The sequence below is a fragment of the Manis pentadactyla genome, chromosome 5 (assembly GCF_030020395.1).
Source record: "Manis pentadactyla isolate mManPen7 chromosome 5, mManPen7.hap1, whole genome shotgun sequence".
Lineage (NCBI taxonomy): Eukaryota > Metazoa > Chordata > Mammalia > Pholidota > Manidae > Manis > Manis pentadactyla.
In genome coordinates, this window is record NC_080023.1 from 89,061,110 (window position 1) to 89,077,749 (window position 16,640).

Below are 16,640 nucleotides of genomic sequence, written 5' to 3' on the forward strand. Positions count from 1 at the left end.
AAATCAACAAATGAAAAAATATCTCTTTTATTTCCAGTACTCATATTACCACTATTAGCATATTGGTATTTTTCTTTTTAAAAAGTGAGGTGTAATTGACATATCACAATACATTAGTTTCAGGTGTACAACATGATGATTTGATATCTGTATATATTGCAAAATGACCACCACAGTAACTCTAGTTAATGCCTGTCACCACACATAGATATAAAACTTGTGATGAGAACTTTTAAGATTTACTCTTTGAGCTGGCAACTTTCAAATATGCAATATATTAACTGTAGTTGCCATGTTGTACTTTATATCCCATGACTTACTTATAACTGGAAGTTTGTATCCTTTGACCCTCTTTATCCATTTTGCCCACTCCTCCACATCTCCACCTCACAACTACCCATTTGTTCTCTTTAAATCTTTGAGCTTGGGTTTTTTTGTTGTTGTTTAAATTCCACATGTAAGTGAGATCTTATGGTATTTGTCTTTCTTTAATTTATTTAACTTAGTATAATGCCTTAAAAGTCCATCCATGTTGCCACAACTGGCAAGATTTCATTCTTTTTTATGGCTGAGTAGTATTCCACATCTTTATCCACTGATGGACACTTAAGTTGTTTCCAAATAATGCTTCAACGAATATAGGTGTGTGTGCATATATATATATGTGTGTGTGTATATATATACATACATATATATATCCATATATACACACACACACACATATATATGTGTGTGTGTGTGTGTGTGTGTGTGTATCTCAAATTAGTATTTTTGTTTTCTTTGGATAAATACTCAGAAGTGGAATTGCTGGATCATCTGTTAGTTCATTTTTAATTTTTTGAGGACCCTCCATACTGTTTTCCTTAGTGGCTGCACCAATTTATATTCCCACCAACAGTGCTCAAGGGTTCCCTTTTCTTGGCATCCTTGCCAGCATTTGTTATCGCTTGTCTTTTTGAAGTTAGTCATCCTTATAAGTATGAGGTGACATCTCATTGCGGTTTTGATTTGCATTTCCCTGATGATTAGAGATGTTGAGCATCTTTTCATGTACCTGTTGGCCATCTGTATATCTTTGGAGAAACATCAATTCAGACCTTTTGCCCATTTTTTAATTGGGTTGTTCATTTTTTTTGCTATTGTATGAGTTTTTTCATATATTTTAGATGTTAACCCCTTATCAGATATATGATATGCAAATATTTTCTGCCATTCAGGAGCTGGCATTTTCATTTAATTTATGGTTTCCTTTGCTGTGCAGGGGGTTTTTAGTTTGATGTGGTTCTACTTGTTTATTTTTTCTTTTGTTGCCTTTGCTTTTGGTGCCAGACCCAAAAAAATCATCAAGACCACTGTCAAGGAGGTGATCACTTAATGTTTTGATCTAGGTGTTCTATGGTTTTAGGCCTTACATTCAAGTCCTTAAACCATTTTAAGGTAATATTTGTATCTGGTGTAAGATAGCGGTCCAGATCCATTGTTTTGCATATCACCATTCAGTTTTCCCAACACCATTCATTGAAGAGAATGTCTTTTCCCTGTTGTATGTTCTTGGCTCCTTTTTTGTAAATTAATAACCAGATAATGCATGGGGATGTATTTCTTATGACTCTCTTTTCTGTCTTTTTTTGTTTTCTTGTACATAGATGAGATCATACTGCTTGAATGAATTTTTCCCACTACTTGTTTCACTTAATATATTCACATAAATTATAAGATATTTGGGAGTGGGTAGTACTTTCTCCTGACACTTCAGTGGGACACCCTTAGCAATGAATACTGGTATGTGTGAGGAAGGAGAAGTAGTTTGATAATTTGGCAGAGTTACAGAGTAGAGTACACAAAATTGTCAGCACTAATAGCTGCTGAGCATTTTAAGTCTCTGAATTCCTTGGAATGTTTCCCAATGAATTGCAGTGAAGGTGAGTGTGATCAACTGCTGCCAAATTGACTAATTCTTGGAAACCAAGTGTCTAAAATACTAATGAGCCATCTGATACTTTGGAAGTTGTTAGATGACTAATTCTTTGAGTTGCTATTTTCCAAATGTGTGTTCTTATTCCTTCCTCTTCAAGCTCATCCCATGTCACTTTTTTCCTCCATTTCTCTGTGTCCTCCAGAGACACTGTGAACTCCATTCCTTAAATGCTTTGAGACTTCCTTTTCACTTGCTTCCTGAAGCATTTGTTCTTCCCCTACCCCTACACTTGGCTTTTTGCTTGGGAGGTTCCACATGATACCCATCTTGGCCTAAAAAGGTGCTTCCTCAGACAGGGCCCCCTCTACACTGAGACGTCTACACCAAGACACTTGGGTGCGTCTTGGGAGCCCACTTAGGGACCAGGGTCTCTTCAGTTCCTTTCAGATGGGGTATATGTGAGTGCGTGGTGGGGGACAGGAGGAGGCTTCACTGTTTGGACTTTCGAAACTAAGAAAAAACTTCAAAAGCAGTGAGCTAAAAAAAAGAAAATCAGTGGAATTTTTACCTAAACAAAAGTGTTATTGTTACTTAATTTTTAAAATTCTCACTGAAAGTAATAGGAACGTTGTTGAAAAAGAACCTTTTTGACTGATGTCAGTTCCTTGGCGCTCTACATCTTTTACTCCCTGCCTTATAAAATGAGAGCTAATTAATTAAGTCCTGGCAACGAAAAGGGAGTATCCCCTGGTCTTCAGCCAGGAATCACTCCCTCCACCGCCAGCCTTCCCACATAATCCCCAACCCCCAACCCAGTTGCTCTTCGTGACATCCTCCGCTGTTTCTCCCTCCTAGCCTTCATCAGAATTTAGAACTGTAGTGTTCATTTACCTCTGTGTTTAATGCTTGCCTCCCCTGTTAGAACGCAGGCCCCATGAGGGCCAGGTCCATGCTGATCCTGTTCACCCCTCTCCCACTGTCTCCTCTGCCTACCACAGGGCTGGGCACACACATGCCACTCAAGTATACAGTGAGGGAATAAATAACTGATGATTTAAATGACTCCATTTTTCAAAGTAGATTCTTAAGTTCTGTCCCACTCGTTTCACTTGGAGGAAAAGCATTGACAGTGTGCGTGGGTTTCTGACAAGATCTTCACATTCATTTCATAAACACTTGTTGAGTGTCTGTCAGCAGGTCGAGCCCTGGAAATGCCACATGAATAAGACATGATGGATAACCTCCAGGACCTCAGAGACTAGCAGGGAGACAAACACACACGTGTGTAAATAACTGCAGTGCTCTATGGAAGAGTGTAATAGAGGGGAGTAAACAGGAGCCTCAGTACAAGAGGGAAGAATTTAATTTGCCTGGGGCATGAAAGTTTTTGCCCAGGCAGTGATATTTATGCTGGGCCTTGAAAGAAGAGGGGAGGTGTGGCAAGTTAATTAGCAGGACCAAGAGAATCCCGAGCTGCCACAGAGTCAGAGGCATGGAGATGAATGGCACATTTGACAGCATTTTGTGTTTTGAGGGGTAAATTGGGAATGCTATGCCAAAGAGTTTGTGGAGTTGATCTTAAAGGAGCCAGGGAACCTGCTTAAGCAAGGGAGGCCATGGTAAGAGTACAGACTGGAAGCGGTGATGGGCAGAGTTCCTTGGAGAGGAGTCGATAATATAGTTGGAAAATCAAACCATTCACTGCAATTGCCAGCATTTTCCATTATAACAGCCTTAATTTAGAGTCATACTGTATCTTTCACAGAGAAAAATTCTACAGTTTCATAGAGGTGAATATCTTGCGAAAAATGGTTAGTTCTTTTAAAATGTTTTCCAGATGAGGACTTTTTAATGTATATCTGTTGTTTTAGAAACTCCTGAAAACCGTTTTTAAAAATTGTACTTAGACATTGCAGTAAAAGTCACTGCAGAACAAACTTCATGAATCTTCAGGTGAAGTGTAATGAAATATTTTAGACTTTTCCAGATGAGTGAAATGCCTAGGTCTTCTCCCGCTGCCCTGTTGTTAAAGGCAATGCCTCTTTATGAAAACCCAACAGAATAAAATACCTCTCTCTTGCAGTTCCACGGCAGCCTTCAAATGACTTATTTGAAATATTTGAAATTGAAAGAGGAGTCAGTGCAGATGATGAAGCAAAGGATGATCCAGGTATTTATATTCTTAGTACCATTAAAGCGACATTTTATTGTCTCCCTCTATTTCATTCATTTTAATCTGTAGATGGGTTATATCTGGGAAAACTATATTTTTTTACTTTTACAAACTGGCTTCCTTTGTAGGTGAATCAATTGAGCAGGAAACTGTAAGGAGGAAATCATATTTTACAAGTGATGATGTAACAAGGTCATAATTTGGCAACATTTGTGTTCTCTATTTTTACAGCTGAGAACATGCACAATGGTGCCGAGAAAGGATTCATGTAATTTCCTTTTGATCTCACGGAGAGATGTTCTGGTGGGATACTTACATGAGGATAGAGAGCTCTTGTACAGATACCCTTGTTTGACAAGTTCATTTTTGCTGTTCATTGTTTGTGATCTTTTCTTCTTTCTGGTCATTTCCTTGCAGGTGTTCTGATACACAGTTGTAATTTTGACCACGGGCTTTGCGGATGGATCAGGGAAAAAGACAATGGCTTACACTGGGAACCAGTGAGAGATCCAGCAGGTAAAACCTGTTCGTCTAACTCTCATACACATTCTGGCTTGCTCCTATCTGAGGACCCAGTTCTGCTAAGCAAGTGTACTATAGCACATCTCTGCATTTACTTAATAAAAAGGTAAAGGAAGATCTTGTTCAACATTCATATTGTTTTTTTAAGTGAACTAAGTTCCTTAGCTATCAACTAGAATTGTATTATGGGAAGAGGAGGCATTCATTAAAAAGCCAGCAAATTTCTCTCAAAAAGCTTGGCAAATAAAACATTTTGACAAACATACAACTTTGAAGTTACTTGTAGTGCCCCATTCCCAAGTATAAAGAAGTAATATAGTGGTACATCAGTTGTAATAGACCCTGGTTGTTACTTTGATTACATTTTTTTTTTTTTTTTGAAGATTTGAGACATGGTTAAGGGAGATAGATGGTGGAAAGTTCTGTGAAATTGGGAATCTCTCTGAAAAAGATTTAAATCCAATTTGCATGCTATGGGGTTAGTTATAAATTATCACTTATAATTAGTTACAAATAAATGGTGATTTATTCCACAAGAGAATGTTATTAGAAAGGTGGATTTAGACATAGTTCCTTGGAAAATCAACAGAGCTTTAAATTGCATACTTCCTGTTAACTAAAGTTACAGTGCTTGCAAAATGTTTGGTTGTGTTGTTTCAGGAGCCAAAGCTACATAGTGGTTGTTTTTCCTGCCCTCAGTAATTATGTCTTTTATGGGTGAGGCCAATTTAATGGAAGGGTGAGGAGTTTGGTTTCTTTTTCCCTTTTTATAATCCAGATTCTAAACTTAAGAATGAAAGATAGAAGTTATGAAGAAAAAAAGTATGTTATTTGTTTTAAAAGCCTCATTTTTAAATACCATCCCAGGTTTATAGATAGAGCATAAAACATGCAAAAGTTAACTTGAAAGAGGGTATGCTCTATCAAACCAATTCTTAAACTTCAGTGTGCATTACAAATCAGCTAGGGGCCGATTTGTTTAAATTGTAGGTTTTGATGCATTTCTAACATGCTCCTTGGTGATACCTATGGTCCTTAATGCACATTTTGAGTAGCAAAGTGTTAAAAAATTAGTCAAAAAACTTATTCATTAGATCCCCTAAGATTGAAATATTCAAGATATTTACAGATAGAAATTTGAGGTAAGCTTTAAAAATGTGAATATGCAATAAATGCAAATGGGCTTTTAGATTTCTTAGCTATAAAATAACTTGTAATGCCTCCCACACTCAGTTCAGTCCCTCTCATTCCTGTCATTTAAGGCTAACTCTGAGTAGGACATTATTATTAATGTGACCAATATTTGGAAGAAGAGAAACCTATAGTCCTGACTCATTCATCATCTCATTAATTTTCTTTAATCCTCTTATTCACCCTGTAAAGCAAGAAAGGTAGTTTTTATTTCAAAGGAAATACTGATGCCCAGAGGTTACATAAACTTCCTAAGGCCACAGAGCTAAAGAATGGACTTTATACCCAGGCTGCTCTGTACTGCCCATGCAGCCTCCGAGGCAGTTCAGTGCCCAGAACATGTGCAGGACTACTCCGGGGGTCTCACTTTCCTGTGGCAGTGTGCATGATCCTCTCAGCAGACCTCAGGCCTGTAGGTCCGACTGGCGGCTGACCAGGAGTAGTTTGCTGCAGAAGGAAGGATCTTTGGCAGCCATGTGTGAGAATGGTGAGGAGTGTCCATGGCCAGAATGAGAACTCCTACAAGTAGGGCAGACTGGAGAGAGTGATTCGTGTTAAGCTCAAAAGACTTCATTACACTTCTATGTAGATAGCCTAGGTAAAATATATGATTTTTAGAATTTAAATACTGTATTTTAGAACTGATTTAGTACTTTTCAACCCTTTTTATTAGTCATCCAATAACTAGATGTTTGGATTTTCTGTGACTCAAATTCCACTTGCCCTCTGATAGAACAATGAGAAGAGGATTGGAGATTAGGAGACCAAAGTTTGAAATGGTCATTTGGCCGTGAGAGTACGGAGCTAACTGAAGGGAAGTGGAGGCTGCTTGGGGACTAGACGGCTCCTGATGATTGGCTCTGGCCCCTGAGGATGCTCATCTGGGGTTCCAGCTTCCAGGGTTTTCACCAACAAATTAGATGCACTGGATATTGAACTTGGATATTAAAGACGTACTAACCAAACTGTGGATGACTCGGAGCCAGAGGAGAACTTGTGGCTGTGCTGACACAACCAGCTCCCAAAGATTAGATCAGCAGGCCATATTTAGGAGGATGCTGTCTAATGGGGATGAATCTGGCTCATGGTCTAGAAACCACCTACACAGCTTTGGGAGTTGGCAGAGGTGCCTTAGCAGTAAATGTGAAAGATGCTAGAGTTTTAGTGAGTAACAAAATCAATAGGAGTAACGTCTGTGCTGTCACTCCCAAAAAACTGGGTCATTTCTACAGAAATTTTTTTCCAGAATAGAAAATCCATTTTGGTGTGTTCTTCCTAGTCAGGAAAGAATAGAATTGTAGGTCACTCAGAAGAGAATGACCTGTATGGAAAGGTATCTCAAAACCTATGGAAAAACAGAATGGAAGAAATCAGAATGTTTAGCCTGGGAGGAAATAATGGAGCAGGGCTGCTTTTCAAATACTTGGCCAACATCTCATAGCTGTTCTATGACTGCAGGGGAGTGAGAAGTGAGATGAGTAAGTGAAAACTACAACAAGGAGACAGGTTTTTCGTTCACTCTCAGAAAGCACCTTCCAGTAGAGCTGTCTAAAAGGTCAGGCTGACATGGAAGGGAGCGCTCTGTCAGTGGAGGCGCTTGACTGGACAACATATAGCAAGATGTTTTGAGCTTGGACAAGGCTTGCATTAGAAAACCTCTGATACCACCTCTGAGAGCCTCTGACTCAGAATGGAATGCTCCAGGTAATCCCAAGGAGAGAGGTGAGCAGAGAAGCTCCAGCCTGGAAAGTAGATGGGAAGACCAGAGGATGGCAGAGAGTTGGAAAAACAGGTAGGAGTGGATGGCATATGTCAGGGTGGCATTTTAGACGGGGCTTTAGACTGTTGGGAATTCAACCATATACTGATGGAAAAATACTACAAAAACAGTATGAAAAATGCCTGTTTTTCTTCTAGGCAGTTTAGATGGGTTTGTGTGTATATATCACATGCTAAGGACAGAGAAGAACGTAAACAATTTAATAAATTATTGTGTGTACCATCTAATTACCAAGCTAATTATTTACAAATGGTATAAAGGAACCTACGTTTGGATTTCCATATTTATGTCTAATTCTAAAGTAGTGCATTTCTTATCCAAGATCCAGATTTGCAAATATTTTCCACACTCATATCTCTAAGAAAACCCTCAAATAAGCTTACATTTTTGAGAAACAGCTGCAAAACAAGTGTATTTGCTAGCTGCCGTTCCTGGCACTCACTGGGTTTCAGCACATTCAGTCGGGAACTTAACTGTCTGATAGTGAAATTAATACATTCCCCTAAGGAATGGAAAAATGTATAGCTGACAGATGTAGTGATGCACTGCAGGCACACAGCTGTGGCCCTGTAGACACACTCTTCTCCTGTAGATGTCCAGGCTGGCCCAGGGGCCCTTCCCTGGAACCCTGATTCCTGGGGTCAAGGGTTAAAGGCAACTCAGTACTCTGCTACTTAGAGCTACAAGGAATTCACTTACATATGTAACAGGTATGCCAGCATGTACAAACAAGTATGTCTATTGTAGCATTAAAAAGCACTTTGAAATATGTGTAAATGGAAAAATAAATCAACAGTGAAAATAAAAGCTCTCTCCCAGACCTGGCTGGCTCCCAGTTGCCCTCCCCAGATGCAAACAGTTTCTTGGTTTTCTTGCCAGCGATGTTTTTCCACACAAGAGCACCTTCTTCTGTACCTCTCTTTTGTCATTTAACAATATTTTGTCACTTAACATGGACTCTGAAGCCAGAATGCCTGGGCTGAAACCTTCTGCCACCACTAACTGGCTTGGATTTTGAGATTTTGAGTGAATTAACTTAAATGAGGCTACCCAATAGTATCTACTAAATATATGTACAGCATTTAAAGCAGTGCCTGTCCCGGAGTCACTATTTAAATACCATTAGCTCTTGTTGAAGACTGTCCTATATCAGTTCACACAGAGCACCCTCATTTCTAATAATGGCTGTTACTCCATTCTCCTTGGATATACCACCTTGCATGTGACCAGCCATCCACTGAAGAACATTACAATTGTTTCCAGCCTCTTAGTAGTTAAAATATTGCTGCAGTGAATAACCTTGTACATATATTATACATGGATCATTTCATATGTTTGAATATGTCTGTAGGATAAATTCCTAGATATAAAATTGCTAGCTCTAAGGGAATTTACATTTTGAATTTTGATAGGTCTTACTAATTTCCCTTTACAAGAGCAGTTTATGCTCCCACCAACAATATTATAAGAACTACCCCCAACACAGTTCTGACTCAACTATCTTTATCTTTGCCAAGCTTATAGGTGAAAAGGCATTTAATTTGAATTTGAATACGAAAAGTTATCTTTTCATATATTTGAGTTTTTTTCTGTGATGTCCTTTTTATTATTGGTTTGTAACATTCTTTACATAAAATGGAAATGTAGTCCTTTTTCATGTGTTGCAAACATTTTTTTTTTTTTTTGTCTTACTACTTCATGGTATTTTTTTAAAGTGAAGATTTGGAAACAAATGTTCTTCAATAAGAAATTAGCTAAGTTATTAATGACATACTTGCATCTATGAAAAATATCTGTATTTGTTGGAATAGAAAAATGGCTAATATATTTAATGAAAAAAAAGCAAGTTATAACACTGCAAAAAATGTTCACATTCATGTACATTTGTGTTCATGTATTTACATAGGAAAAGTTCAGAAGTCAAAATGTTAGTAATTATCTCTGGCTTTTGGGATAATGGCTTATTTAAGTTCAAATTGTCTATTTTACCTTTTTTTTTTTTCTCTGCAATGGGCATGTATTCACGTCTTAGAAAAAAATTAAGCTCTTTGCATTTGTGAGGTAAGTACCAGCAAACCGTAGGGATCTTAATTCTACCATGGCTGGTTTCTCAGCTAGGCCAAAAAATATAAATAAAAATCACTGCAAAACTCTCCCACATTGCCTCTGACCACACAGTTAACAGGTAATGGAATGGACATTACATTAGTCTCTTTGTAAATTGAAATTATAAGGAAACAAACCAGTTAAAATTAAAAACAAGTATATTAAAATTTTATCACTTAACTTTCTGGCATATTTTACAGCATGTACTATTTCCCCAAACAGATAAAAACTAGACATTGTGATGCTTTAAACTGAAACCATGAAAATATTTAATACAATTTTAGAGTTAAGCCAGTATTTTGGAATCAGAAGTGAAATTATTTAACAGGTAACTTGCTTGGGGTGCTTAGGTCAGTTTTTCCCTTAGCTCCTATTCCAACTTTGTACCATTTCCTTTTATTGAAAAGGGAAAGAATTCTTCACGGTAAAAACAAAACCGAAAAGCCTGGTGCCCTCAGAGCAGCTCTGCAGAGGAAGGGCATTGGAGTCTCTCCTATGTTTTACATTTTCGAGTTCTAAACACCCACAGAGGGGACTCACCTCTTTGATGAGGCTGCCTCCGTCCCTTAGGTTGTCTTGTTCACAGACAGCTTCTGGCATAGGGATATTAATATGCATTCCACAGGGATTTAGGATAATCCTTGTTTTCTTAAAACTTTCAGGTTAACTGTAATAATCTTATATCTCAGTCTTAACCAAAATACCTGTGATGATTCAAAAGTTGACTTACAGGGAGACATCTAAAATCTATCTAAATATTTTGGCCCAAAATATTGTTTGGATTAATTTGGCTGGGGACAGGGGTGGGTAAGGAGGGTAAGCTGTGTGTTTATTTTTGGTGAGTCAAGCATATGACTCAAGGACCTATTTCCCTTCATCTTTTTGCTGTATTCTTGAAACATCATTTATTCAACAAATGGCATTAAACTCCTACCATATGTTAGGAATGAAAAATGGGTGGTTTGGGGAAAAGTTGGCTCTGACATGGAGGAGTTCATGGTCTCCTGGGGAAGAGAAACGCATAAACCAGGGATCCAGCAAGTGCTGAAAGGTGGGGGTGGGGGAGGGCAAGCAGTTCTGAACTCAGACCATTACTTGGCCCCTCACTGGCTGGGTGACACCTTGGGTGACCTCACCTTGCAAAGCCTTTGCTTCTTTACCTGCCAAACGAGCCCAACAAATGTTCACATAAAAGCTTGTTAGCAGGGTGAGACAGATGTGCTGAGCACAGAGCCTGCCACATGCTACGTGCACAGAAATCACCTATTGGGTTCTTCACATGCTCAGAGGGCACTTGGTAGGGAAGTCACCTGAAGAATAGGGCATCCCAAACCTTATCATGTCTTACACAGATTAAGCATGAGACAGAAAGGATACTTTATCTCTTAACAGAAAATAGTGGGTTTCTACCAAACACATACATATGTTCAACATTCCAGCCACATTTTTCCTATGGATAAATCAGTGTTGAAACACACAGTGCGTTTTTCAGTTGGTTGCAATAAAAAAGCCTGAAGGGCATGTCATTTGGATATGGATTGAGTTTCAAAATACTACTTGCAACTGTCTCTCTCTTTCTCTCCAGCAGCTCCACTTCACTCGTGCTTAGACTTCGCCCCCTTAATTGTAGTTCCTTGAACAGGAGGAAGCAACTCTGTAGCCCTAGGGATGTGAGAACATTCTCAGTGTCCTGTCCAAAGTGAAAGTTTCATTAAATTTGCATTCATGTACGTGTAATAGAAAACTTATATATGTTATAGATTTGTTTTGCACCAGGAATATTGGAGGGTTTCCAGAACACCCAGGGTTAGATGTACTCCGGCGTGAGAAGCCTTTTTTAAAGGACCCCTCTCTTTAGAGATTTTTTTTTTAAGTGGAGAAAAAAGAATAAATAGACTAATGCCCCTTTAAATCACCATATTCTGTACTACCCAGAGGTTAATTATCCACAGAATATTTTCCCCAGTACCTGAGAGTCAATACCAAGCCAGCCAGCCAGCTTGATAAGAGAGTCCTAAATTGACGAAGAGCAGGGCGTGGTGAATTTGTGTATGCCTGTGTATGCAATAGTCATAGTGTTAGGGTTACTAATTGTTGTGTCCTTGTCATAACTCTTACTCTCCATGAGCAAAGTGAGTGTTTTCTGTGAACACAAAACCATAGAATTTAAGGAAGTCATAGAAATGTCACATTTTTCTCCTTCAAAATCTGTAATTCCATACAAATGACTGTCACAGTTTGAAGTATATTAGAAGCCAAGCTCCTGCCCACTGTGTTTGTACCAGAATGGGGTGTCAGCATGCACACACAGCCCTGCGTTTCCCATTCCAGGTGGACAATATCTGACAGTCTCAGCAGCGAAAGGCCCTGGGGGAAAAGCTGCTCGCTTGGGGCTACCTCTCAGCCACCTCATGCATTCAGGGGACCTGTGCCTGTCGTTCAGGCACAAGGTGACTGGGCTGCACTCCGGCACACTCCAGGTGTTTGTGAGAAAACACGGTGCCCATGGAGCAGCCCTGTGGGGAAGAAATGGTGGCCATGGCTGGAGGCGCACACAGATCACCTTGCGAGGGGCTGACATCAAGAGTGTAAGTAGAACCGCAAAGGAGGCAGAACCTGGGAAGTTTTCCTTTCATAGAAGAACTCTAGGGACAGAATTTGAAGACGTCTTGTTCTCTTCATTAATTCAGGCACAAAGGTGTGTGCGCTTTCTGGGCACGACGACGCCTTTCATTGCCTCTTTCTGCGATCTGTTTTTGCTTCCTCACTCATCCGTCATTGCATCCTGTGACTGTCACCATCCTCCTTCGCCCTATGGAAAAGCCCCTATTTTTAAAGAAAAAAAGTTTTTAGGAATTGAATTAAAGGTTAACAGAAACTTCAAAGGGCAGGGATGGTGAGCTTAATTGTTCCTGCTTTTCCTTTAGCTCCTCATACCTTAAACTTTTTCCGCCATGAGTTACCCTGTTTTTTTTCTTTTTTGAAATGTTTCTTTAAAGTCTTTTTTATTTCCTTTGCCTCAGAGATTATAGTTAAGCAGCCTTGGGTGGGAACTCAGAACAATATGTTTCAAAGTACTATTCTACTCAGGACAGGATGTGGGAAAGGCTTTGGTTGAATATATAAATTTTAAGTAATCAAGTCTTGGGTAGCAATAAAGTTATCTTCTAACACCCACCAAAATAATGTATTGGGAAAAAGTGTCTTCCTTATATTGATACTGATAAAACTGTTGCTATTAGGAGATTCTGCACCTATGCCTATAGGTATAGTTTCTAGAAACTATTTTAAAAAGGAGTAATAGACTCTGTTAATACTCCTTTTATCAGAGTCTCGGATTTTAATTTTTCTTGAAGTCTTTCTTTATATTTATATTGCTTAATCTCAAATGATAGCTTTCAAATCAAGCAGTCAATTCAAAGTTTCTGCTTTTAAAGGAACAAGGATGTTCTACAGAAGATAAAACAATAGATTTTGTACTTTACATAAATGAACAACCTGTGATTGGATCGTGTTTGGTTCTATTCATTTTAGGAAACAAAGCTGTATTAACCCAAAGACAGAACTAGAAAATGTCTAAGACAGGCTGCATGATTATGATCTTTCAGATCTTTGGCTCTTAATTTCTGCACCTTAATATTCCATCACACTCTTCTAACCTTGGTAATCTTTGACAAAAGTATCTATTTCATAAGCATTCCTAAATTGAAGTAGTCATTTAGAATAGCTTTCTAAAGAGTAATGGGTTCTGAGTAATGTGGTCTGATTAACAGTTTACTGATGATTGACGTTTCCATCAAAAGGCAAGCCTCAGGTGGCACTGGCAACTGTGGTCTAGTCTGTCCTCCTGTTATGTAAGTTTACCATTTAGTTTTGGGGAAAGTGTGCCTTTATTTTACTAAATGAGTGGGCATTGGAAAGGGGCAGAAGCCTGACCCATGTGTATGTTCTCTCCTTAGGTCATCTTCAAAGGTGAAAAAAGGCGTGGTCACACTGGGGAGATCGGACTGGATGATGTGAGCTTGAAAAAAGGCCGCTGCTCCCAAGAACATGAGCAACTCCAGAACTAGCAATCAACACCCCTGTCGCTCCCTCTTCTTTTTCCAATCTTCACCTCCTGTCCTCTCCTCCCCTCTTATCAGGCCTAGGAGCAGTTGGTCATGGGTCAGGAGAAGGTTTGCTTGTTGAACCATGTCTTGCTGGCCTGCTTTTGTGCAATCCCAATGAACAGTGACACCCTCCTTGAAATACAAGGAGCATCTGTGGTCACATCCAAGCCAGCTTTGAGTGTAACCTTCCACACTGTCACTTTTAGGAAGGCCTTTGGGGTGTATGACCTATACTATCCTTCATCCTGGTTAAAAGGTGCTCCTTGTAGCAAATTATGGGAAATGTTTTCAGAAAAAATCTGTGCAAATGGCCATTCTTCTATCTGTTCAGTGTTGTGCCATGAGTTGTATTGACTTCCCTGAAGATACATTGTACAATGTGCTTGTGGAATTGCTTTCTCCTCCTTGCTTGTTATTCTAGCCTGACCCGAACTCTGACTTCACTGTCATTCACTTTATAAAAGGGTGTGTAACATATCAAGATGCATTTATTCTTGTTATCTGTAATTTTCTTTTAAAGACAATTATGTTGAGTGGGCACATAATCCTTCACTAGTAATGTTGTGTTTTGTGTAAATGTGCTATTGATACTATGTAGTTACATGTTCCTAATATTTGCAGACTCTAGTTGCAAGGGAAAAGGCAGTTTGTGATCTCTTGAGTTAAAAAAAACACGTGAAATGTCATCCAGTTCCATGACCTTATATTGGCAGCAAGAGAAAATTGGAAGAGGTGTCAGGTTGTGGTAGTGGAGGGATGGATTTTTTAATGGCCTTGAGTTTGATTGCTACACAGGAGAGAAAACCATTCAGGTAGACAAGAAATTGCAGTTAACATAAAATCCACACTGTTTCAGGTTACACCTCAAAACCAACAGCTTTTACCATAATAACATGGCTCTCTCTGGTAATCTGTAAGAAGCTTTGTAAAAGTTATGCTTGTTTCAGAGAAAAGATGCTGTTTAGGGAAGTAGGGTGTAAGGGAAGCATGGGGGAAGCTCAGCTGGAACAGATTTTCATACCAATTTTTAAATCAGTATGAATTTTGGCAGATCTCACTCATAACTTACGTGCCATCATGTCAGGATGGGTAGGGAGCAAGCCCAGTTCGGGGCTTTGAGGTATTGGGTATGTCGGAATAGGATTCACACCACACTAAAGTAATAGGACAAAATTTGAATTCTAAGATCTATGAACCCTCCATTATATTTCCTCCCTGCATATTTTACCTTTATATGAAAAAATATGTAACTTTTAAAAGGCAACTTACTCCTGAGGCTTTTCTTCATTTCTGATTGAGTAATCAAACTATTTTCTGCTGTTTTTGCCAGGAATCACAAAGATGATTAAAGGGTTGAAAAAAAGATGTCTGATGAAAAATGAAAGGAACTGGGATTATGCAGCGTGGAGAGGAGAAGGCCGGGGGCAGACCTTTGCTGGTTTTCAAGTGCATGAAGGGTTGGTACAGACAGGATGGTGGCCAGCTGTTCTCCATGTGCACTAATAATAGAACAAGAGGAAGCAGGCTTAGACTGGAGTATGAGGGAGCATTTCCTGGAAGGGACAGTTGTTAAATTAGAGTCCTTTGTTTTAAAAAAAAGTGTGAGTCTTTTTTTGTGTGTGACTTTAAAAAAATTAGATAAAAATTTGTCTGTTTAAGGTAAAGACATTCTTACAGAATCTCCCAAAAGATGTTCTAATCGTAGATCTAATGAAATCTCCAGAACTAATAATTTGGACTGAGCCAGGGTCTAATTTAGGCATTTCCCTCTTGGCCTCCCAATGGAGAGGAATCAAAAAGGGAAAAGCCCACCAAATGCTGAGCTCACTAAAATGTCTCTCCCTTTATGGCAAACCTAGCAGTATTAAAAAAAAAGGAAAGAAAAGAAAAAAATATATTTATTTCCAAAAGAGAGTATGATGTACAGATATTTTAGTATCCTGATAATGTCCTAATGTGGTGGTGGTCATTTTTTTTCTTGGTAAGGTATAAACCTTTCACTTGCTCAATGGATGATATTTCAGATTTTTTAAGAGACCATAACAAAGAACACAGTTTAGAGAGATTTTTATGTGGTGCATTCTCTCTGCAATGTGTGTGGCAACTTGGCTACATAGAATGCCATGCCCACCACCACTGCTGGGACCTTTCCTTTCAGTAGCTATAATTTAGTTTCTTTTATCAGTTTCGAATCTCCCAAGGTCCACAAAATTGCAGTGTTTTTTGAACAATATGTACAATAGAATATCTTTGTTTTAATTTGGTGGAGGCAGGGCCAGAGGGGGCATAAAAAGCAGTGAGCCTTTGACTAGAGGCCAAAAAACATGGCTTTATATCCATTTTGTAATGATTCATTTCCGTTTTGGTCATATAACTGCACAATGGAAGATGAAAGGGGAAAGTAATAGAAAATTTCACTTTTAGGTGCCAATAATACATTGCACTAAACTGATGGAAGAAGTTATCCAAAGTACTGTATAACATCTGTTTATTATTTAATGTTTTCTAAAGTGAAAAATGTCAGTGGTTTTCCAAACAGCCAAATAAATATAATTCTTTGTAAATAAATCATTGTTAATACCAGTTGTCTTGTTTTGTTTTAATAGGGAGAATATTGAGGTAGTTTGATATTTCACAAAAACCAACTATAGTAGAACCAACCCCCTATACTGCTTGGAAGATTAAGGGCAAAGATATTACCTATGTTTTTATGCTTTATATGTTATAAAATATGAGATACTTTTCATCAGCATGCATAGGGAGAGAGCAGAAGATCACTGTAATGTAATATCTTAGCAAATTGCTTTATTATGTTTTCTTATATATGTAAAATGAATTTCC

General features: G+C 38.6%; 1 protein-coding gene across 6 annotated transcripts in view; it reads left to right on the forward strand.

Moving 5' to 3' along the window:
- NPNT (nephronectin) overlaps nucleotides 1–16,379 on the forward strand; it is a 74,603-nt gene extending 58,224 nt beyond the window's left edge. For 5 of the 6 annotated variants that reach the window (XM_057502503.1, XM_036907116.2, XM_036907119.2 and 2 more), the window contains 4 exons: nucleotides 4,002–4,088; nucleotides 4,509–4,607; nucleotides 12,022–12,278; nucleotides 13,650–16,379. In XM_057502503.1, the coding sequence (XP_057358486.1) occupies nucleotides 4,002–4,088; nucleotides 4,509–4,607; nucleotides 12,022–12,278; nucleotides 13,650–13,760 (554 nt within the window). In that variant the 3' untranslated portion in view covers nucleotides 13,761–16,379. The remainder of the gene's footprint in view (nucleotides 1–4,001; nucleotides 4,089–4,508; nucleotides 4,608–12,021; nucleotides 12,279–13,649) is intronic. The other variant, XM_057502504.1, reaches the window with a different exon arrangement.
- Nucleotides 16,380–16,640: the final 261 nt, after the last annotated feature.